We start from the raw sequence: 24,932 nt of genomic DNA on the forward strand, positions 1-24,932 counted from the left end.
GGGGTGGGGGTGGAATTAAATTTCGTTTTGTATATATTATTTATTTTTATTTATTTGTTTTTGTTTAAAAGGAGAAAATTAAAAGTAATTCACACACTTTTAATAGTTGTTGTCAATAGTTCATTATAAAAAAATTAAATAATAATATAAAAACAATAACTTTAATAAGTTTAATTACATATAAATATAAATATATATATATATATATATATCTATTTAGATTTTTATTTGTAAATAACATATTAAAGTTATTGAAGTAATTCATTGGAAAAATAAAATAAATTAGTAACTGACCAGATTTTGTTCACTGATGGTATTTTAACCAGATCTTAATGGAAAATGTAACTATTTTAGAAGTTGGCAATTTTTAAGATCCACCCACATAACAGTCACTGAAGTAAACAGATTGTATAAAGACATACAAATGGGATTAGTAACTACTTCACCAAAATGTCAAACGGTTACGAATTGTATTGTGTTAATTAATTTATTTTTTTTAAACTGGTCTGGTTTTGTGAAACTGATGAATGCTGCCATTAAAAGCTGCTCTGATCTAATCCCTGCATCACCAACCACAATTACCAAAGAGAACACACGGAGCTCACATCTGAATCAAGGTCTTGAGAAAACACAGCTGTGGGAGTGTGGGCGGCGGAGGATGTCTTCTCACCTCCGGTCTACACACGTTCTTTCAGATTTAAGTTATTATTATTTACATGATTATTACAGATTTAATATCTCCGCCTATCCTATCCATTTAGCAAGCATTCAAAGCTTTACATTTATTCACAAAACTTCCCCAAACTCTGTACAGTTGGATTTGAATTCCTAAGTAACATTGTGTGTTCCAGGATGTGTGTAATCTCTTTGGTATCTTGATTAGTGTATGTTGTACTAAAAGGGTCAAGATGTGACAGACTGCCTTGCTATTTCAAATGCAGCTAACCACTAAACTTGATCCTCAGTTATTAAACTACAATTTCATGCAATTAATTTCTTAAAATCTGGCATGTTTGGTGGTTGAGTCAAACTCAGACTGCTTTCCTTCAAGTGGGCTGATCCAGTGTCAGTTTTTCTGGTTCAGTCTGGTTTTGATTTATAGCTTCCATCAGACACCAAGCAGCTTTTACTGCTGGCAAACCAGTCACAAGACCACCAGAGCCCAAAAGAGCCATAAAATGAGCGTCAAACGGGCCAGACTCCTAAAGAACCCAGCAGAACCCCACACAAACCTGCTAATAAAGTCAACAGTCCCCAACTAAAGGAGACTGCGTACAAGACAGAGGCAGCTACAGACCCTTTATACAGTCATTTAAAAAAGCCGGATTAAAAAGTATAACTATGTTGCTTCAGTGAATAAATGGTAAATGAACGAATTTTGTGAAATCTAAATATAAAAAGCACAAATGGTCTGTTGAGCAGATTTAAACAGACTGACTTATTCTTCGGTCAAATATAATGTCACTTTTATTAATTGTTTTTAGGTATTATTATCCTTGCCTGGGACAATCTAAATAATTCTTATTCAAAATGCTTCTGGTCGCCTTTGGCCCTGTCGAGCTAATCTAATGAATTGCTAAATTGCTTGACCGAAGCACAAAGAGATAAAGAGCGAATAATCACTCTTAATAGAAGGAGTTTATGGATAATAACACAATACAGAACGACAAGCTGAAGCTCATCTTCTTCCAGAACATTTTACATCGTTTTATAAATAGACTTTTGGTTTCAATTTTTTTATTTATTTATCTGTTTATTAATTATGGGAATATTAATATTAATACAGTACCCCTTGCTTGCCTGGATTAACAAAAGTGAACTGTAAATAAATTGTACTTGGATTTCGCATTACATTACACAAGCTGTTTGATTTGTCAGAGGTGGATTGAAGAGAAATGCTTTCTTTAACAGTCACGTCCAGCTTGCAAGCAAAGCCTGGAATGTCTGTGGTTTGTTTGTGTGTGAGACAAGAACATTAATTGTGCAAAATAATAATAATAAAATAAAATAAAATAAAATAAAAAATTATCCAAAAATATCTAAAAAATTCTTAAAACAAGATACATTTAGTTGTGAAGATATATTTTCAGATATGTTTAGACTTGAAAATTATGTTGAATTATTTTTCTTTCAATGGAAAATAGTTTTTGATTTTAAGGTAAAAAATAAAACATTTCAAAATGAATTAGTTATATATTAAGTTAAAATTTGACATAGTCTTTTAAAAAATATATTGTTCCAAGGATGAACATAAGATTCAATTATTATAAAAAAAAAATTAAAAATCCAGGTAGCTACATAGTGACCATTTTTGAGTGGTTTACCTTGTCAGAGTTAATTAGGATAATATTTAGTAAATATCCTACACTCTGTTGCTTCTTAATTAAACTGATCTTGTTTTAAGGACTTAATAAATACAATATATATATATATATATATATATATATATATATATATATATATATATATATATATATATACAGTACAGACCAAAAGTTTGGACACACCTTCTCATTCAAAGAGTTTTCTTTATTTTCATGACTATGAAAACTGTAGATTCACACTGAAGGCATCAAGGGCGATTTGACCAAGAAGGAGAGTGATGGGGTGCTGCGCCAGATGACCTGGCCTCCACAGTCACCTGACCTGAACCCAATCGAGATGGTTTAGGGGTGAGCTGGACCGCAGACTGAAGGCAAAAGGGCCAACAAGTGCTAAGCATCTCTCGGGGAACTCCTTCAAGACTGTTGGAAGATCATTTCAGGTGACTACCTCTTGAAGCTCATCAAGAGAATGCCAAGAGTGTGCAAAGCAGTAATCAAAGCAAAAGGTGGCTACTTTGAAGAACCTAGAATATGACATATTTCTAGTTGTTTCACACTTTTTTGTTATGTATATAATTCCATATATAATTCCACATGTGTTAATTCATAGTTTTGATGCCTTCAGTGTGAATCTACAATTTTCATAGTCATGAAAATAAAGAAAACGTTTTTTTTAGGTATCAACATTATCACTGTTTTAACTGATCAGCATCATCTAATTCATTCATATTTTGGATCAGTAAAATACAGGATAAACAAGCTTTTTCTCTTCTGCAGCCGAAAGGTTTTTAAGAAACCCCTGAGAGCCAAATGTCTGCAGTGCATCTCCGAAAAAATGTCAGTGATAACAAGATAAACAGATGTTTCCACCCCAAACGCACACAAATGAAACAAAAACGCACCAATACCCCAAACAACATTCAATATACACACACTCTAGTCTACGATACTATGCACACACACCCTGACAAGAAAATGTATTAGGCAATACCAGAGGAATGTACAAATTCAGGGGAGATTTAGAGTCTGGCTGGTCAGGAAAGGGCCAGTGGAGGGGGAAAAGATTCAGCCTAGAGTCCACAAAATTGCAAAAAAAAGGAGAAAACATGATACTCCTCCTGGCTTGATAAAAACTTTATCACGTCTTTAGAAAGCAAAGTAAATATTTCCTTCTTGTAACTACGTTTCTCCAATATGTTTTAAAGTGATGCTTGTTGTGTTTTTTTCTTTGTGTCTGCTCTCTTTGTTCCCATTGGCTTATTGTTCCCAGACCTCTGTGATCCTGTTGATTTTATCGAGGCCTTGGCGCAGCCTTTCTGTCTAAAGTTTGAATAAACGGTCAAAACCCCCTCCTCTGTCCCAGACATCTTGAACCATTAATCTTTTTTTTTATCCTTCCCTGGTCTTTCAAAGACATGCCTTATCACACAGCAACAAACCGCTTTGAAGCTCAGAGAAACTAAAGTAGCAGTTTTACCAAGCAAATATGTTGCACAAGTAACTCCAATATCTAACTCAAACACACACACACAAAAAAAAAATTTCTAACAATATCATGAGAGTATTTATCCACCCACCAACCCACCGTGCTTTAAGCTCACAGTTAGCCAGCTGAATGACTAACGGAGAGTTGGGTTGAATAGAAGGACAGCCATCTTTCTTCAACCCTCTTCTGAATGGAGCAATGTGGAGCTTTCAACTTTTTCTCTTTTATCTCCTTCTGTGTTTGTGCATTTGATAGGAGGAGAATATAAAAAGACATATCTGCTTTTTCTCTATTATGGGTGCCAGTTTCTTTCTAAAATCTGATTTTAGAAAAGACAAAAATATCTATCTAAAGTCTAAAAGTCTATACTACATTGTTCCATAAATCCAAAATTACAGATTAGGTGAGGAAAAAGCTGATTATAATTATTTATAACTCATGCAATGATATCAAATGAAAATACACACAAATAATCCAGTACTAAATAGAATAATTCAATTAAAACATATGAATTTAACCTAAATGTGTGTGGAAGGTTTTTTTTTTTATGTGGCTATGCTATCACGTGGCTAATGCTATAGACAAGCTTTACTCATGCATGTTGCTTAAACTATTTCTATGCATATTACAGTCTGCTTGTTAGCTTAGCAACATGCTAACATTGAAATGAACTGCAAACTGCATTAATCTAAAAAAAAAAATGTACGTAACGTAAATGGATTGTACATGCATATACATGCTGCTTTAGATGCAGCTTCTGTGCCACTTTTATAGTGTATAAACAGATTTTGTTGATACATTTGACTGGAAACACAAACCATATACATTGTCTTATTCTAAATTAGTTTATCAATCTTATGAATTTTGACAAATGAGCAACTGCTTACCCATGTTATTAACATTAACTACTTACCAGTTATTTATCTGAGTTCAGACTGTTGAGTTTAAGTACTCACAGAAGAACTGTTGAATAAAGTTGTTATTTTTTTTTTCTTTGCGCACAAAAAGTATTTATTAAGTATATAAGTAAAAGTATTCTCATAGTATTCTCACTGTTGAACCACTGATGCCACATGGACTATTTTAACAATGTCTTTACTATCTAGTCCTTAAACATGTCAGTTGTGTTGCGGTCTATGTAGGGTCTGAAAGCTCATGGATTTCATCAAAAATATCATCATTTGTGTTCTGAAGATGAGCAAAGGTCTTACTGGTTTGAAACTAAACAAGGTTGAGCAATTAATGACAGAATTTTCATTATCGGGTGAACTGTCCCTTTAAGAATACTGGCTTTTGCACTCTCTTCATGTGTATACATAATAAGGCTCAGCTTAAAAAAGTAAAAATGCCCCAGAAATCAATTTAAGGTGGAAAATATGGAAATAACCATTGTATAAGTTATGAAGAATAGGGGTTAGGGAGTCTGCTAATTATTATTACCATCCATCAAGATATTTTCATGTCAATATCACACACACCTACATTAGTCACCCATAAGTCTGCTTTCACTGAAAAAAGTCTGTGTGAGATGAATGAAATCTTGAAATCATTGTGAATCCTCTCACGTGGCTTTCTCGCTGTGCCCAGTGGGGCTGATTTCCCATCATCCTCCAGAGAGTATAATAGCAGCCCAGTTTGTTTCTCTTGGACGTGTGTGTGTTTGCTTTACAGTTCGCATATATTCTGTGCTGAATGCTTCACATTTTCATAACTGAGATCAAGTGCCAGTGGCTTGCTTTCTGCTACCACTAAAACGTTTTATAGAGAATGAGTTATCCATACTCACACAGAGAATGAGGAAAAACCGAGAGAGTCTGCGAAGCAGAGATCAACCCTAACTGCAATAATACTAGATTTTTAAATTTTTGAAGTTGCATTTGCTATATGCAAAACTCACCACAACAATACAAAAGTCACTGGTTGCAATGTTTCTAGGGGTCTGTTCAAATCCCTAGTATCAGCTAAAGTAGCCTTCGTGAGTGCTAATAAAGTAACATATCTGCAACAATAATGACTTTTTTGGCATTGTGTGTGTTCTTGACACTTTGGGCACCAGTATATTTGGCTGTGCTGCAAAGTTGAAGTTGCTGACCTATGGATCATAGATCTGCTGTTTCTGTTCTACATCCCCATTTATCAGTTTCAGTCAGTGTATACGAGAGCATGTGCCCGCATGTGTGTGTTTCAGCTCATTCATGCTAGCAGTGTAGCACAACTCGACTGATGAGTGTGTGAACTCTGCCCTGCTTAACCATTATGACTCCAGCATCGTGTCTTATGTGACGGAGTGCCTGCTTACCTAAACACGCTCCTGGCTCTCCTCTCATCTCCGCTTGGCTCTGGTTCCTGAGGCTGATCTCATATCGACACAGCACATCTGCTTCTGTTCATTTCTCCATCTGAAACGAATGACTGTTCTGTGCTGCAAAAATAAATAAATAAATAAAATAAAAAATTCTATACTAAAAGTCATCACCAAGGATGCATTTATTTGATAAAAGAAAAAAAAACCTTGAACTTTACAATTTAAAATAACCTCTTTCTATTTCTGATAGAAATGTATATAATTCATTCTAATTAATATGCTGATTTGCTGTTTAAGAACCTTTTTTATCAATGCTGAAGTGAAGTTTTGTGGAAACTATGATGCGCTAGCATTAAAAAGATTAGATATAACCAATATTTTCCCTGAAAAAAAAAGTTTTATATTATGCAATTGCATGTAAATATATGCATTATATATTTGAGAACACAAAAATATTGATTAAAAAATAAAAATGTATGTTACAGGCAAATGAAGTATTATATTAACACCCATTTAGCGCAAATAATTAACACAAGCTTCAATTCACTATATTTTAATCCAGACACTTGATCCATGAACTCGATCAACTTGAGCTTTATGAGTTTGCATGTTTATATGATCCTAATGAGTGAAAATGGTAAACAGATGTGGCTTCCTTGGAGCTCAATAATAAGCACTGTTTTCACACTGCATGCATATACAGCAGTTAAGCATCCCATCAGCGTAATGGCAATAGAACACCATGGTTTGCTATATATAAATAAAATTCTTTTCATTTAAAAGAAATCAATACTTCTCTTCACAGCAAGGATGTATTAAATTAGTCAAAAAGGACAGTTTAGATCATATTTATATTTAGCTGTTTAACTTTTCTAAATAAACAGTAAGAATAAATGTTTTTAAGCAGCAAATCTGCATATTAGAATGGTCATGTGACGCTGAATAATAATTATGCAATATTACGGTTTTACTGTATTTTGTATCAACTAAATGCATCCTTGGTGAGCAAAAAGTGGTTCTTTCAAATAATGTTAATACAATTTTTCCAGTCCTAAACTTTTAAATGGTATATTCTGTTATTTTACGTTGCTTTACTCTGCACCTTAGGCTATAGAACTGTTCATTAGTTGAAAAAACAAAAGGGTGAGTCAAACATTCAAGACGGATCATGCTGAGAGGTTTGAAGGCTAGGTGAAAAATTATGAGTTTGCTAAAAAATCACCTTTAAATGCCAGATGGTATATCAAAGCCTCCATGCATAACCTGAGTCTACACACACACACACACATTCATTGAAGAGCCCTCCAGGCGTCCTCGATGTGATGAAGAAAACACATTAAAACAACAATTATCTCCTTGAACACATCCTGCTATCTTCTGAGGGCCTCATACTTGCCCAAACAGACACTCATGCAGCTATTGAAACCTTCATTAGTGGCTGCAATAGACTTTGGGATGCACCATTAGAAAAGTGCTGTAAACTCATCACCGCTGATGAGTCTGTGTTTATGAAGTCTCTGATTTCTTGGGTTCATTTTTGAATGACACATATTGAAAAGCTGAATGTTGCAAAGAGAGATATGGACACTTAACCTGTTACCACGTCAAACCTCCTCGCAAGCAAACAGCACAGTAAAGTTTACAAACTGGTCTGTCACAGCTGGAGATCACATTACTGAGCGTCTCCAGGCCTAGAAAAAGCTGCGTCATGAACGCTTACCCAGCTTCCTGGTGGCAAACCCTAAATCATAAGAGTGTTTTCACAAGCATTTCCCCCTCAGCTAATGAAGCTACCGTCCTAATTCCTGTTGACATGTACAAGAGAGTATTAGAAGGAGAAATGACAGAAAAATTGTAGGACAAGCAACAGCTTTGGAGTGCTTAGGTAATGTCTGCTCGAGGAGGAAACACTGTGTTTTACAATAGTCTATTTGTCTAGTCAGTGGCGAATCGATTAGAGAAGAGGGGGAAAGGAAAAACAGGAATTATGCAAGGCTATTTTATAAGTTGATTTTTAGTGCTTGCCCTTGAAAACTCGACACCACAATGCTAACCGATTGCTAAAATGTTCAGAGTGGTTGTTAGCACACGTTTTGGGTGATTGCTAGGTCTTTGATTGAATGTCCTAAGTCAAAAAATTACTCTCTGCCAAGCAAAAACTTGAAAAGTAAAAACGCCCCTCAATAAGACATTTCCTTGGATGTATAGTTAATGGTCCATGACACTCGTTTGTCAAAGTTTAATACTTAAAGGGATAGTTCACCCAAAAAAGAAAAATGACTCACCTTCAACCCATCCTCAGCATGACATGACTTTCCACTTTCAGATGAATAAAATCTGACTAATATTAAAAAATGTCCTGGCTCTTGGTGAATAAAGGCCTTCTGAAGTGAATCGATACATTTTGTAAGAAAAGTATATATATTTAAAACTTTAAAACCCGTAATCTATAGCTTCCACTTAATATAATGTGTAGGTTCTTGAGAGAGTGTTCCAGAGGATGAAATAGCATGTAGGCGAACACGGTGACAAACACAGAGGCACAGAGGAGAGAACAAAACAAGACACAGGTCACGAATTAGAAAAACCAAATGAGGAGACTGGTTTTCCTTTGCTTTAAATAAAACTTGGTTCTTGAGAAACTGGCATATTCTCCCCCGAGCTTATGCTACACAAAAATGCATTGCTTCACTTCCGAAGGCTTTTATTAACCCCCCGGGATGAACGCAGTTTTTGGCCTTCAAAATGTTAAACCCCATTCACTGTCATTATAAAGCTTGGAAGAGCCAGGACATTTTTTAATACAACTCAAATTGTATTTGTCTGGAAGAGGGTGAGTAAATCATGGGGTAATTTTCACTTTTGGGTGAGCTATCCCTTTAAGATTAAGAATTTGCTCGATTTGTCAAATGTAATGGCTTTAATGATGATTATACCTTATCAAACACCACTAATAACCTCATGTGTAAATTAAATAGTCTCTGTATGAGTTCTTTGGAAGGTGATGACAGGGGAGAATATCTAAACAAGGAACTGGGACGAAAAATACAGAAAGGGTGAGACAAAAAAAAACCATCCAGCTCAGACTGATACAGAAAAGTACCTTTTCTTGGTTTTCTTCCTTTTTTCTTCTTTCAAGTGGCATCTTTTAGAAAAACAACCTAATAAATACACTGCAGGACGTGGGATTCCTATAAAGACCCTAAAGAGCACATCTGAATGCTTAGGGGTCTCGTAATCCAGATAACATTAAGGAATAAAACCAGGGCTGGTGTAAAACTAGCACAGTGACCTTTGACCTTTAGCTTTAACACCGGCAGTCATATGACCCAATGAGGGCATTTTGTATGGCTCTTTAACCTTGTGAATGTTCCTCAGGCTGGAAAATATCCTTTTGCTTTATCTAAGGATATATAATAAAACTTTAGGTAGTAAACTTTCAGCAGGTATTGTTTATTTTCTAAACAACAAAATCTTTAATTACACTGTTTAAATGCTCAGAATGTCCGTGAATCTTTTCAAATTGTATAAATAACCTGAGATGAACCAAAACGGGATCCTGTATCCTACACACACAGACACTGTGCAGAAGAAAGGAGGTGTGGCTAGACCACATTCAGGGGCGAAAATCTCATCTAAATGTTGGGGGGGGGCAATAAACATAACATTTCTCATGAGCAAGTTTTGAAGGGGACACCAATAAAACAGGCAAAATTGTACTTAAGGATATGTGTACAGAGAGGAAAGCCTTACTATTGCATGGAGACCGTTCCATTATCCTTCTTCTCAAAGTTTCTTTTTGGTTCAATGAAAAAGCTGACTAAATTGACGAAACCATTCTTCAAAACAACATTTTTGTTGCAATGTTTTTGAAGTTGTTTACACAATCAAGCCACCAAAATACAATGGAAAACTTTTATTTATTTATATAGCACATTTAATAGCAATGTTGTTGCTTCACAGTTATAATTAAAACATGCATATATAAAAACATTTGCCATGCCTAGCAAAATGAAGGCATAGACACTCTTAGACATACACCCTCACACAACTGTATAGTGAGATCGGTAAAGACGTGAAAGACGGGAAAAAACAAAAAAATAATAATTTATTACGTCAATGACTGTTCAAAAAGTGGATTCATTCAGTTAGGAAACACCTCCTCAGTGTGTTTCTCAAAGACGCAATTAGTGCTGTTACTGCTGTAGCTTAGTTTTCAACTTTTTTCGTTGGTGAAATAGAGCTAACACAGGCAATATGGTGCCTAAAATGCACTTAATATTAACTTCTTGTTTATTCAATTTTTATAAAAATCAAAATCACATTTGTTATGCTAATATCTGGAGAACAACTGCACTCTTAGTATGATGTTATATTAGATTAACTATATTAAATGAAATAAACCGACCAGTGGCGGCTCGTGAATTTTAAAATAGAGGAGGCAAACTAATTGTATTGGTCTGGGGATCCCTGCCAATTGTTGTTATTATTATTATAATTTGCTTAACCAATTTAAAATGGCTTTTTGGCAGCTTTTAGTCAGAAACCGTAAAGAAAATATATTCAATATCGCTACTCATTATAAATACTTGGTAAATTATCAGCCCAGTCGCTCCGGGAGACGTTCAAACCATAGACTGTATAAAAACAGGTTCAAACTAATAGCAATAGAATTTTATTATCATTAAATCTTCCTCATTTTCACCTCAAAATTTGGGGGAACTGTGCCTCCCCTGCCTCACCCGACGAGCCGCCACTGAAACCAGTGTTGCCAGACGTACGATAATTATCGTATTTGTATGATAATCTTTACCTCTGTACGATGTACGATCAATAATGAAAAAAATCCCGTAATGTACGATAATGTCAGAATTTTATGAAAAGTAAAATGATGACAGTTGCAGTCATAGGGCTTCTTTACTCATACACTTAATCGGCTCATTACAGACACTCTAAATGTGTTCGTGTGCACCACAAGGAGGGTGGGTGCCCTGCTTTAAAGCCAGCGAGCACTATGTTGCGGTCCATGACAGCACGAAATCCTTCAACATCTGGCAACACGCAGTCTTCCAATGAAAGCGGCTCAGATGTGTAGTTATGAGTTAACTGCGCCACACCGCAACAGCTAAATTCCGCCTACACTGGACGCGACAAAGCAAATGTTAAAATCATTTTAATATGTTTTAATATGCGCCGCGACGCAGACAGTCACTGAAAATAATGGGATAGTATTTTGTTGTACTGCTTCCATCCAACCATACGGCTTATCGCTTATTGGTAATTTGCAGGCCATGTTAAAATGTAGTTGGTTTAGAATAGATAACTCTTTTGACTCGTGTACGATAATTTTCTTCCAAATAACGATAATTTTTAACTTCTGGTACGATACTTGGACATTTACAATCTGGCAATACACACTGAAACTGACTAAATCATAGTGAACGCGGGAAAATCTAAATGCGCACCCGCACTACTCTAACGTACACGACTTGTATATGCGTACACTATGGGTGTGTGTAAGACGTTATTAAACAAGCTAGGTAAACGCCTGTATAAAACGCCTGTTATAATCGCTAACAGAGCAGACTACATCGGTGACAAAAGTAAATTGGTACACAATAATATTTTTTGGACACGACTTGACTCAGCATCATCTATATCAAAGAGAATATAATCACGTCATCCGATGTTTAATGTGAATAAAGTAAGCTAGACTTATGGACTTCCACAACTACTGAAACACGATGTTTTCTCGCACCGGACTGTGTGTGTGTGTGTGTGTGTCGGTGGTGATGAGGTAAAAGGGGAGCAGGCAGTGTGGACCAAAGCAGGGGGAACTCGAGATGTTTAAACTGTTGCTCAGGACTGTTGGACTGTTGCTCAGTTTGCATTTGTATTGTTTTACTACTTACACAATTAGTTTAACTATATATCTCATTATATTATTTACAATACACATATTTCAATTATATTTTAGGGGGGGACAACAGTTGTGTATGTGATAATGGAGTGAAACAGCATGTGATTCGCTAATCTGAAAAATAGTAAACACAACAGCACTCTTGTGGAGCCTGCACGTGTGTAAATTTGATTTTGCATCTGCAGGTTTGCAGACACCTTGTGTCCTCACCAAAGTGTTCGTCTTATTAAGGGTTAAAGGAAATCGAGGGAACAGAGGGAAAAAGTGATGGTTAGAGAGATCAGGGGCAGTAAATGCATACATATGTCCATATATAGAAGTGTGGGTGTGGGTATATAGAGGTCCGTCTGGCTCCCATGGTTCGGTCTTCAACTCTTTCTTGCTCGGTTGCCACCTCCTCCTTTCTCTCTCCTCCTTTTCTGTCTGTCTCTCTCCTTCTCCTCTCCACTGACTCAAGCGCCACCTCACTTCAGTTATAGTAATAGCAGAGTCTCTCAGCTTTGAACACTTGTCAACTCAACTGTCCCTTTAACCTCGAGGGTCAGGCTACAAATTTGTTCTTTTATATGAAATATGGAGATTGTGTGTAATTATGTCATTTTATATAACATGATACAGTTTTCTTTTGCTTTTCGAGAGATCAGACCACTTTAAGCATGACATTGGATAAACTTAACGATCTAGTTTTTCCCAGATTAACTTCGAAAGTAGACCTTTTTTTTCTTGCTAATTAAAGCAAAACATGATCTGATTCCAACATTGTCATTAAAGATATGTTTGTCCAAAGCGACTTAAAAATGAGGACAAACCCAAGAAATTTATCATCCAAAGGCCAAAGATATTAACAGTGCTGCAGTTTCGCAGAAGTGTCAGTGTGGAAAAATAGAAAAGATAATTGGAAGTTGGAAGCTCATTCCACCACAAAATAACAGAAATAGTGATCAAACCAAGTGCTTTTGCTCCTTCAGGTAACCCAGAATCCCCATTTCCATGTGACCCATGTCCTCTAGAGGACACAGGTCCTCCAGACAGTGTTGACCTGACTTTCTGTTTATTGACCCTTTGCAGACACTTTGTCTCTATCCATTTATTCCCTTTCCTTTTTTTTGGTCAGGGTGGGGTTTCATTTCCTGGCTTTGTGTTTGCAGACATTCTTCATTGGTAACTAAGTTCAGGCCTTCTGTTCATTAAAGGCCACAGGCTAGACTGAATCCTAATGGAATCACAGATGTTAGCGTTAGCCAAGCAGGCAGGCTTTTGCGGTTACACTGCTGCTTACAATTTTCCGCATTGCCTTTACTTTTACTTTAATTTATCAACTATCTGCTTCAAGCAACTAAATGTTAACCTCAGGCAATGCAATAGTCAGTGACCTACTCTGCTTTATGAAATGTCTGCAAGACCAGCATCCAATAATTGACTTTTTGTTTGTTCCTTCGCCTAATAGTTTGTTTCTATGCCTCCTAATTAAAAAATAATACAATGCCAGGACTAGCAAAATGACACCACTTGTATTAGGGATTGTCAGATTTAACACTGTACTTTAACAATTCCGTAAGTTACCTGGAGACATGGAAAGAGTGCGATATTTCAATGAAACGTTTGTGAATTTTAAATGTTCCTGAAAGAAAAAAAAGGGAAATGTGGGAAATTATGAAATTTGTGTCTCATCACCATACACGTTAAAAATGAATGAATTAATGAATGAATATATATTTATACGAATATATTAATTAAAAAAAAAGCTTTTATACTTTTCGCATGTGCATCTGTCAATCACAGGAAGATATTGCAATTTATATACAATTAATATATATAAATAAAGGAAGTCGTACAAGGGAGTGTACTCATATTGTAAAACTGTTACAATTACAACATAGCCTTCCGAAAATTATGAATATTTAAGTAATATGCAAATGTTGACTTTGGAATGGGATTGTGCATTACATTTTTACTTTTTAAATTATGTGGATTATTTTATTTGAAATATAAATTGCAGGTATTTTTTTAAAAGTAATTTCTATAGCACTTTCTATAGGTATCAAATGCTTCTTTATAATGTCAAATTATAGCAGAAATCATGAAAAATAATTGTATCAGCTTTACTTCTAGTAGACTTCTAGCTTGGTAGACATTTTGTCAAACGTGTCACAACGTACTCACCCTCTCATTTGTGCAGTGTAAAAAACTTTTACATTGCAGAAAGAGAAATGAAACACGCAAAAGAAAAACAGTTTAAAAATTATATAAGACAAAAAGATAAATTACAGGGGTCAGGGTCCTGCTGGACTGTAGGGAGTTTCTGGAAGAGTCCTTCACCTTCCTAAAATCCTTCTTTTTTTCTGTCTTCCTCTCCTCTCCCCTCTCTCTCTCTGCAGCTGTCTCCCAGTGCCACGTAGCTTTCCTGCATTATTAGACAGATGGAATTTACCAACCCTACACATGAAGCTGCTATTTGCTTTCTTTCCATCTCATTTCTCTCTTACTTTATCACCCCCTTCCCCCTCTTCTGCTCTCTTTCATTGTATTCCCCGACTCACTCTCCGCTTCCACACACTCATATGGTTTACTTAAACAGTCTCACTTAATTAAATGTAAAGACCTCAAGACTTGGCAGCACCCTGTCAGATTTGGTCATATCCTAGAGCAGGCACATCATTTACATCTGCTTTCAACAGGTCAGATGAAATTAAAAAAGAGCAGACATTTGAGACAAAAAGCAAATAAGCAAATTTTCAAGATTGGGGAGATTTCAAATAACTATTAATGACGTCAGAGTGCCAAAGATAAACAAATCAATTTGTGCGTAATAGTTCATCAGTAGATCATGTTATCTTATTTGCTATTTAATAACCAGGAGAAATATTTAAAAAGCATGATGTAAAGTTATGTATGGCGAAGCATTTTTAAAATATACTCTACCGCCATCTAGTGGTGAATACAACCAAGCACAAGAGTCGCTCACAAGGTAGTATTTTACACAATTCTGGACTGAATAAACATGAGCAGGGAGACTCAATAACTTTCATCCAAACATGTTTGTTTGCAGTGGAAAACACACACATTGGAATTGCTGTAACTGGCGAAGACTCCCATGTGTGAAAGAAAAAAAACAGCCAAGTTCACCAAATTCTGAATAATGTGCTTTTCTTCGCTTCAAATCTGGCAGGAATAACCGCAGACAAGCAGCAAAACCCACCAAGCATTTACCAAGAAAAATATAACAAGCAATTTTCAGAAAAACTATGAATAATGAAAAACATACTGACAGTATTTTATATACTTGTCATGATGAATTTCTTGTTGAAATCTGTTATAGCATGAAATGTGCTGAAAGGTCATGATGAACCACTTTGACAAACCAGTGCTGATATAACACTGGCTCAAGAAAGAGATAGTAGACTGCCAGGTTATGAAAATGGGTGTTTTATTTTCAAAAGTAATACACTTAAATGATGAAATACACTTATGAAACATCAGATAAAAACAATGTAATCTCAAAACAACTTTTGTGGATTTCGTCCAAGCAAAAATCCTGTTCTCTCTGGTTTTTAGCAACTAGTCACATTTCAGAGATATGACTTTCAGTCATAAAACATCAACACATCTTGAGGTCAATTAACCCAGGCCTCAAACAGTTAATATTTTGGCTTTTAATAAAATCAGTTAAGCATAAACCGGAAGGAAGGTAGGCTATAGGGAAAGGGACATTAAGACTCAAATCGGTGTCCTCATGAGCACCACTGCTCTTTAAGCACTTCAAAATCTTATTTTGTAAAGCTTGCAAATCAGGGCCAGGACACATATTTTTCTTATTTTTCAGTCAATGTAGTTTCCTCTTCACTACCTGCAAACTTCAGACTTTCATTCACCTGAAATTTCACAAATTTTCTGAAAAAAACAAGCTGAGACCTGTAAATTCTACTTTGACCCATATATTGACCATTTACAGGGATTCCTAATTGGCTCAGTTTAGTAAAACTGCACCACCTGAAAGCCTCTGAGGCAACGGAAGGCTAACGTGTCCAGGTGGCCCAGATCTACTAAGTTATATTCCAGTTGAACCCTGACTAGACAGCTGAGAGGAGACTCATTGCCTCGACCCCAACAGAAAGCATCACGTGGAATTACACGGATCTTGTTGTGCGAAAATGTTGCAGAGTGGAGCCATAACGGGAGCTGCCTTGGTACCTGTTGTAAGGCATTGTGACTCATGTCTAGCTGATGCAGAAGTGGAAGAACCCGGAAAGCACCAAGGGCCACTTTAGTGATCTTGTTTCTTGCTAGGCCTAGGTGCTCCAGCTGAGGCATTGAGATAAAAGCATCCTTGCCAATGCTAGAGATGAAGTTTCCCTCCAAGTTAAGAGTCTTTATGCTGCCGGGTAGATGGAGAGGAACCTGCTTCAGTAAGTTGCCCTCTAAATTTAAACTCTCAAGGTGACTGACATTCAGTAGTGCTGCCTTTCCAAGACCTTTATCGGTCAGTCTATTCGCACTTAGATCCAGGACCTGCAGCTCCGCCTCACCCCAGAACATGTCGCCTTGAAGGCGTTGAATGCGGTTGCCTCTGAGATAGAGTTCTCGAAGGCTGAGGGGCAGCTGCAGGGGAACAGAGGCAAGCTGATTGTAGGAAAGTGTAAGTGTCCGAAGTTTGGCCAATGGTAGAAGCACTCCTGGAGGGATAGTGGATGATTTGTTCCCCAGGCTGTTGTTGCTCAGGCTGAGGATCAGCAGGTTTGGGCAGCATCCTAATGTTCCGATGGACATCACATGTACCTGGTTCCCATCCAGCCGTAGCTCCTCCAGAGTAACGGGCAGGTCATTTGGGATACTTTGGAGAAGGTTCCGCTCTATGTATAGTCTCTTAAGGCTCTTGATCCCTTCAAAGGAACCCTCGATCGTCTCGTCTGTTAAATGGTTGTTGCTTAACACCAAGAACTCCATGGAGTCATACTCGGAGAGCCACTTGAGTTGAATGCTATCGATGTGGTTGTTCATTAAGAGAATGTAACGGGAGTTGTAAGGAATTCCATAAGGTATTTTGTTCAGATGTTTGTCGGAACACTGCACAACCCTAGAAAAGAGGAGATCACGTTAAATGACAGCATGTAAACTGAACGTTTTCCAGTGCAATACTCAGCGGCATTAGGACAATTCTTAAAGGGATATTTCACACAAAAAATTTTATTCTGTCATTAATTACTCACCCTCATGTCCTTCCAAACCCATAAGACCTTTGTTTTCCTCTGGAACACAAATTAAGATATTTTTGATGAAATCCGAGAGCTTTCTGTCCCTGCATGAACAGCAACACAACTGACACGTTCAAGGCCCAGAAAGGTGTTGTTAAAACAGTCCATGTGACATCAGTGGTCTCTGTACACAATGAAAACAAAAACAACAACTTTATTCTATTAATGATGTCCTTGCTACCTTTCTGGGCCTTGAACGTGTCAGTTGCCTTGCTGTCTATGCAGGGTCAGAAAGTTTTCAGATTTAATGAAAAATATCTTAAATTGTGTTTTGAAGATCTAACGGGTTTGGAATGACAGCATTTTCATTTTTGGGTGAACTATAACTTTAAGCATGGTTTAAGGTTTAGTAGACACATACCTCCCATAGCAGGAACATTCTGAGGGACAGTAGTGATCTTCAAAATAGGGAAAATATGAAGGTGTTGTTGGTTTCAATTTTCTCTCTCGTTTTAACTTTTTCACTTTCTTCGATTTTTGCATAACTTTGGCCTTCTTTGCCTTTATTTTGAGGACCTTTGCTTTCTTTGCTTTCAGTGTCATATTGTCTTTAGGTTTGTTTTTTGATTCGGCCATAAAAGTACTAAGAGGGGTCTTTGCAGTGGGTCCTGCCCTTGCTGCCATCGCTGTGACATCAGCACTCACGTCGTCCAGTGGGTGGAGTTTAGAGCTGTTCATCACATGGAGCTCCACTCTGAGATCATCATTCGTGCTGCTTTCATTTACTAGTAAGGTGGCCTCAGCAGTTGAATCCACAATATGAAGTCTTGTGGTTATGTTAGGGAAGGTTTCAGTAGTTGCTGCTGGTCCTTGTGAAGTGAAGGGGAATGAGGAAAGTACATGAACTGATTTTGTGTGCAAGTTCAGGACAGCTTGGGAGGCAGTGGCCATGGTAGGAGAAGTGGCATTCTGATTATCAGTAGGAGGTAGATGTTCCTCACCCACAATTTCTCGTGAAAGGCTGGTATTCTGTGCAGTAAGGATGGGTTTGGTTAAGATTACATCTGACATGTCATGTTCACCCAGATTCTGTCCTTGCTGCTCCTCTTTTTCTACTACTACTTTGCTTTTTACATCAGATTTTCTTGATTGTCCCACACTTTTTGTTTTCCTAATACCATGGTCTTCAACTGTGTCTGTTTCTTCTTCCGCCTCTTGCATTATGACCTCTTCCTCATTTCTTTTCTCCTCTTCAGTGTCGAGAGCCACCATCAAACGATCAAATCTCTGCTCTGCCCAAAGGTCACCTTCTGCGGAAATCTTGTGCCTGACTGTCACATTTACACCTATAAGTAGTAATAAACCTTTGTGAATTTAATGAACACAAAATCACCCTCATAACTGATGATACATTCGCTTTAGGACATTTGCCAACTTAATGCATAAGTTGCATGATTAAAAGACTGCACTGTGAGTTAGGGACATTAAAGACAAGCCACACTTGCTCCATAATACAAATGCATTTACTTGTGAATCGAACAGTTTGTGTTTATTTCTTCATCTGAAACATTCTGTACTTAACGTTTAAAGACAGACTTAAAAATATTAAGTAAAAGCAATAATTTAATCATAAGTAATAATAATTTAAAGAACACTTACTCGGCTTAAGCACAAAAGTGTGTACAGGCACAGCGAAAATCCAAAACAGCAGCATGAGGGGCTTCATCTTTGGCTAAAATGGCTAAAGACAAGAATGCAAATTTTGAAATAACCTGAAAAGCAGATTGTTAAAAGTTTATTTGTCTTCTGTAAAAGTCAACCAAGCTCCCGGAGACTGAAATAAAACACTCATGATTTTCTAAATGGCTGACAACCACAATAAATGGTGCCAGAAAGCATCTGAACCGCTTTCCATTTACAAGCAATTAAATGCAGAGATTATTTTTATTTATTTTTTTATGAGATCGGCCCGCCAGGCATAGCTTACCTGGAATGTGTTCAAGGTGAGGATGTGGCGTCCTTCAGATGTTTAAGTCCTTGTACTTTGCAGTTATGGAAGACACGCTGGCTTCTTGTGTTGCATAGATTGTCTCTACATACGACTGAGACTGATACACATACACAAACAAATAGATGCGCATCTGGACTAATGGACCCATTTAAAGACTCTCCTTCTCCCTAATGCAAATTCCACATACACACTCTGAAGAATGATACACTCTTGAGTAATAGCTCTCTTCAGAGACACTTATTATGGGAATTTTCTCACTCACACACTAGATCCAGAAAAATCTAATGGATCAATTCAGGGGAATGGAGATAGACATAGTGGATAGAAAGGTCAAAGGTCAGGATTCACTTTAGGATTGACACTATTTGCTTTACTTTCACAAATTCTTGTGCCGACTCACTAGCACCACAATGACAAGTGTTTCCCTAAAAGGGTCTTTGGCCTTTAACCTTACAACAGATTCGTATTCAAAACTCTGTCATTGTAAAATCTATTTTTTTTCCATCAGTAGTCATGAATTTCATTGTAACAGATGTAAAACCTTTTCTTAGAACTTTCTTCACTTTTCTGAGGCATTTTTGCAAGCCACTGCCTAATTCTGACTCAAGATGTAACTTTAATCAGAGTGTGAGGAAATAAAAAGATGATTAAAATAAGATGTTCGCTGTCACCACCAAGCAGCAGGAGAGGAATGCGTGAGCTGGCATGTCAGTACTAATCTATTCTGACTCAAATTTGTAAAATATTTAATGTTTGAATTCAATTAGGAGATTTGTAACTTTTGGGCTCCCCAATGAGATGATATGAAGAAACGTATATTTTAAGATTCATTTATGTAAAAAAAAAGATATTGAGATATTGTTAAGAAATGGTGTTTAAACATTTAATAACTGGCATTGTTTTGCACTGTACTTACCCAAAAAAAAAATTATATATATATATATATATATATATAATTTGAACAATATTTTTTACTTCAAATGAATTAATGAATCTAATGTATCTGTATAATACTTCACAATACAAATTAGCCATTTGCACAATAATATTTTTCCCTTTTAATTTTTACAATTTTTCCATCTGACATTTTCCATGGACCCTCTAGCAACCCGCTTAAAGCCCCCTGGAGACCAGTTTGAAAACCCCTACACTAAATCACTGCCATAAAGACAAGTATTTCTAGCTGACTAAATAAATGGCCAACCATGTAGTCCCTCACAGCCTGACAAATGTCTTTCACAATCTGTTTTCACTATGCCTGAGTCTTAAAATCTTGCATTTTTATTCAGTGGAATTGAGTTTCCAGTTAGGCTTGTTACTAGGCTCTCTCAAAGTATTATCAATCCAAGATATACCATAACATCATGTTGGTGATCTAACTTGTATAAATAATCCACATTCATTAAAATCCTATCCACTAAGTGGCCCTAAATGACTTGAATAGTCAGCACAACAGTATGGGAGACTGAATAACAGCATTTGTCTTATAGATCAAAGATGGTTATTCTTTAATATCCCTTTGAGTTTCAATAAAAACAGCTGCTAATAATGAGGCTTAGACTACATTATAAAACTAACTGGAAATACTTTAATATATACACATCACCTAAAACACAGTGAGTATTTTTTTTTAATATACACTATATTAAATTATATAGACATATATTAAATAATCTAATAAAAGTTATTTTTAAAATATTAGTATTACATTATACATAAAAAGAAAAGAAGTGTAGGCATTTTCTTTTAAACAGTCAAAGTTCTCAAATAAACCACCAGGGGACACTAGAGGACCATTTAACATTTCAAATGTTCACCCAGAAGGCCCACTCCATTGTGTTATGTAAGAATTTAGGTTATTAAGTGTATATAGAAGTGCACAAACTTTTCCAGCTACCTGTTTATAAAGTGCTACTGGCATCCGCGCACGTAAATACAAAATACAACACAGAGACACAGAGAAATGAGATTCTTTCGAGATCTAGACGGACAGAAAGAGGGAACGACACCAGACTTAAGAAAAGATAGGATAATGTTAGTCTTACTGTCTACTGGGATGAGGAAAGAAGCCTGACCACCTGTCTGGAAAATGGCAACAGGATGGGAAGTAGGAAAAAAAGGTTATTATTTTATATACAACTATAAGAAAAGCATATATTAGGGCCTAAATATGATGTAATATATCTGAAAGCTGCATTTTCAGGCCTTATACCATTATTGCTCCTTATTTAAGATGGTGTCAATGGTACACCCTTTACATTTGTTGAAAGACGCAGATGACAAAGCTAGACTAAACACTGAAGCTTTTGTTAGCTCTCTTTTGTGCATGTGCTAAAGCTGTAATGACGCACACCTGGTCAGGAGACAGCTGAACGGCCAGATGTCCAATTACATTTGCTCAAAGGACTGTAATTTCAACGCGGCTTGTTGTTTATGAATGCAAATATCCTAAAATTAAAGCGGACAGTCTGTACTTTAACCGAACAACGATGAAGTCAAAGAGAGATAATAGAAACCTCATGGCTGATTTTCCAATTCCAATTTAGACCTGAAACAAAAGCAAATATTTTAGCCTTCAGATGGACTAATTGATTGCACTACGTGTGTGAGTGTGTGCAGACATACACACAAATGCATCAATCCACTCAATAACCAAACCAGCTTTGCAAGGATGTTTCCACTACAGCTTGCTATGAAATGTGTACCCTGAGGGTTAACCAATCATTTAGATCCATGTAGGGGAATTCACTATAGCCTAATGTATACTTGTCACGAACACTCAGTGTATGCGTACAGCCAAACGCATAAGCCCAAAGTATACTTAAGTTCTAACACGTAGGTGTAGCATTAGCATACAGCTCACTGCATAAGCCTAAAGTATGCTTCATTTTTGATAAAAACTTTTAGTGTATGCATACAGACAAACACTTAAAGGGATAGTTCACCCAAAAGAGATTTTGAAGCTAAATAATGTATATCAATCCATCATAAAAAGTACTCCACACAGCTCCGGGGGTGAATAAAGGCCTTATGAAGTGAAATTTTGATGCATTTGTGTAAGATAAATATCCATATTTAAAAGTTTATACACTGTAATCTCTAGCTTCCGCTAATTGTCGTACGCGCATTCATCAGAGAGTGGCATTCCAGCAGATGACGTAAGTGTGGCATAAGCTCTGGTGATATAACTCAGTCTCTTCTTGGCTTATATCGAAATCCTCATAAACCCAAAATATAATTCAGTTTTGACACAACACTTAACGTATACACAGAGCCAAATGCACAAGCCCAAAGTCTATGTCAGTTTTGATGTGATCACTTAGCGCATACATATAGCCAAATGCACAAGCAAGAAGTTTACGTCAGTTTTTGTTATTGCTTAGCGTATGCATACAGCCAAATGTATAAGCCCAAAGTTTACTTCAATTCTGACGCAAATCCATAGCGTATGTGTAACGTATATTTCAGCTCTGATGTGAGCATTTAGCATACATGTGCAGCCAAATGCAATCCAATGTATACTTCAGTTTTGAAGCAAACACTAAGCATATGCGTACAACCAAATGAATAAACCCTAAAGTATACTTAAGTTTTGATGCAAACATTTGGCATACAGACACAGCTGAAAGCACAGTCTTTTAAAATAGGACAGCTTGAATTAGGGAAAAAATTAATTACTATTTTGCTCATTCAAGGTTCACTGATTCAGTGCATCAGTGCTTTATTAAACCACACTGGGTGAATAAGATGCAGGATTTTGTGCTTTTAAGACCATGAACAAACATATCACAACAGTTTACTGAACATAAAGTGATGGACAAAGTCTGATATCAGAAAGCCCATAAAGCCACCATGATTCCCATTCCAGATCCAGTCGACCTTGGGTGTATCAAAGCTTAGTGATATTGACCTTACGCTGGATCTCTCACAGAGTAATTTAACCACCAAGGACGTGCTTTCTGGTTTCACATACAACCTGAATGGAATGTGGTATTATATTCAATGGAAATAGTCAAGTTTCTGCTGAAACTTATGATGTTTACAATGAAAACAAAAAGGAGAACCGAAAACCGAGAACAGAGTGAGAAGACAATAACATTGACTGGGAATAGGATATCTCCTCCCCTCGACCACAGACCCATCTGTCTGCTGGGGGGTCAGGGATTTGAAAGGTCATAGGTCGTAGACAGCGATCAATTTGTGTGTGTCACACTCATACAGTACAGAGCGAATTAACTTTATGCTTGTCTTATCTTTATACACATAAAACCTTATCAATTTTCCAACCGTCTGTCACTCTGATGGCACTAACTATGGGACAATCTGTCTGCTGCCCACGTCTCTGATAGAAAGCCTGTGTAAATGTTTAATCACAGCTCACTGCTAATTCTGGCTCGGTCTCACATCGCAGAGCCGATTACCAAAATATATGTAAAGTAGCAAGTTGGACGACCCGATTTTGAGACTTCAATTTCTCCTTATTCCTGGATTTTCGGAAACCGACCACACATTACAAGTCACACATGTACAAACAGATACTTTTTTCACTCGCATAGAACATCAAAATATTTTTATGGATCCATCCCTCTTTCATAGGATCTATGAGGCCTGAAGCGAGGCCCCTGTTCTGTTGTCTTAACCCTGCCTAGAATATCCCAGCTTATTTCTGCCCTCTTCATGTTTTCTTTGGACATGCAGATCGTGTAGAGAGGAGCTGGAAGTCTTTGGAAAGCACTGAGAGCAATAAAAAAGAAGAGAAATGTGTTGAAAGGAAAAATGAGACACATGCATCATGTTGTTGACGAAAAAGGGAAATTTATAACTCAACCTGTAAAAACATTAAAACTGAAAGATCAGAAAACGTCTTATTTTTAAAATACTATTCATATAGACGTTCATCTATCATTTGGGAATACTTGTTCAACATTTAAAAACATTCCTTGTTTTATTTGGCTAAGTGAAATTTATGTTTAAAACGAGTGTGTGTGTGTTTTATATACACATTTGTGTTATTTTTTTTAATGTGTCTTTATATTGCATTATATATTTTATTGTATGTATTTCTAAAAAAGGAAACTGATCTTAGTTTAAGGATGTTTAGATGTTTTAACCCTATATTAGTATCATGAAAATATCTAACATCAAAAATTCTATGATTTTATGTTAATATTTATAGTATAACAACACTTTCTGCAGGGTACATTTTCAGGAGCTTCACAAACTTAAGGATTCAGCTATAGGTTTATGAAATATATCTGGCCTAAAAATATATTTGATATATATCAAGATATATGTCAAATATATCTGACCTCAAATCAAATCAGATGACCATTAAGGTCAGATTTGAGTAAGTTTGTGTGGATGACGGGAAGTTGTGTGCTTGACTCCACTTTAAAATGTAAAAATGGGGCTGATGTGAAAGACAGAGCAATCTTTGTAATGGAGCTCTCTATCTGTGAGGATTATTAAAGCACACACACAGACAGACTCATATAGGCATTGTATTGATTTGTGCACATATGTAGGACGCTGGAGACTAAGACACAGCTGGTGATCTTCTGATGATAATGCAAAATAGAAAGATAAAGAGAGGGAGACAGATTTCCAGAGCGCTGTTTAAAAGCCTGTCAAGTTATAGTGTGATTTGAGGTTTGGCTGTAACCTACTGCATGAATATTCAGGTGAACATATGTA

General features: G+C 36.5%; 1 protein-coding gene across 1 annotated transcript; it reads right to left on the minus strand.

The window, feature by feature from the left end:
- Positions 1-15,454: 15,454 nt before the first annotated feature.
- Positions 15,455-21,546, minus strand: wu:fc23c09. The gene is made up of 6 exons (XM_059511915.1): positions 21,451-21,546; positions 21,284-21,320; positions 19,215-19,335; positions 18,887-18,968; positions 17,649-18,573; positions 15,455-17,109 (listed from the first exon to the last, which is right to left on the minus strand). The coding sequence occupies exons 4-6, from the start codon at positions 18,951-18,953 to the stop codon at positions 16,008-16,010; spliced, it is 2,094 nt and encodes a 697-aa protein (XP_059367898.1). The 5' UTR covers positions 18,954-18,968; positions 19,215-19,335; positions 21,284-21,320; positions 21,451-21,546; the 3' UTR covers positions 15,455-16,007.
- Positions 21,547-24,932: the final 3,386 nt, after the last annotated feature.

This window comes from Carassius carassius, chromosome 26 (assembly GCF_963082965.1).
Source record: "Carassius carassius chromosome 26, fCarCar2.1, whole genome shotgun sequence".
NCBI lineage: Eukaryota > Metazoa > Chordata > Actinopteri > Cypriniformes > Cyprinidae > Carassius > Carassius carassius.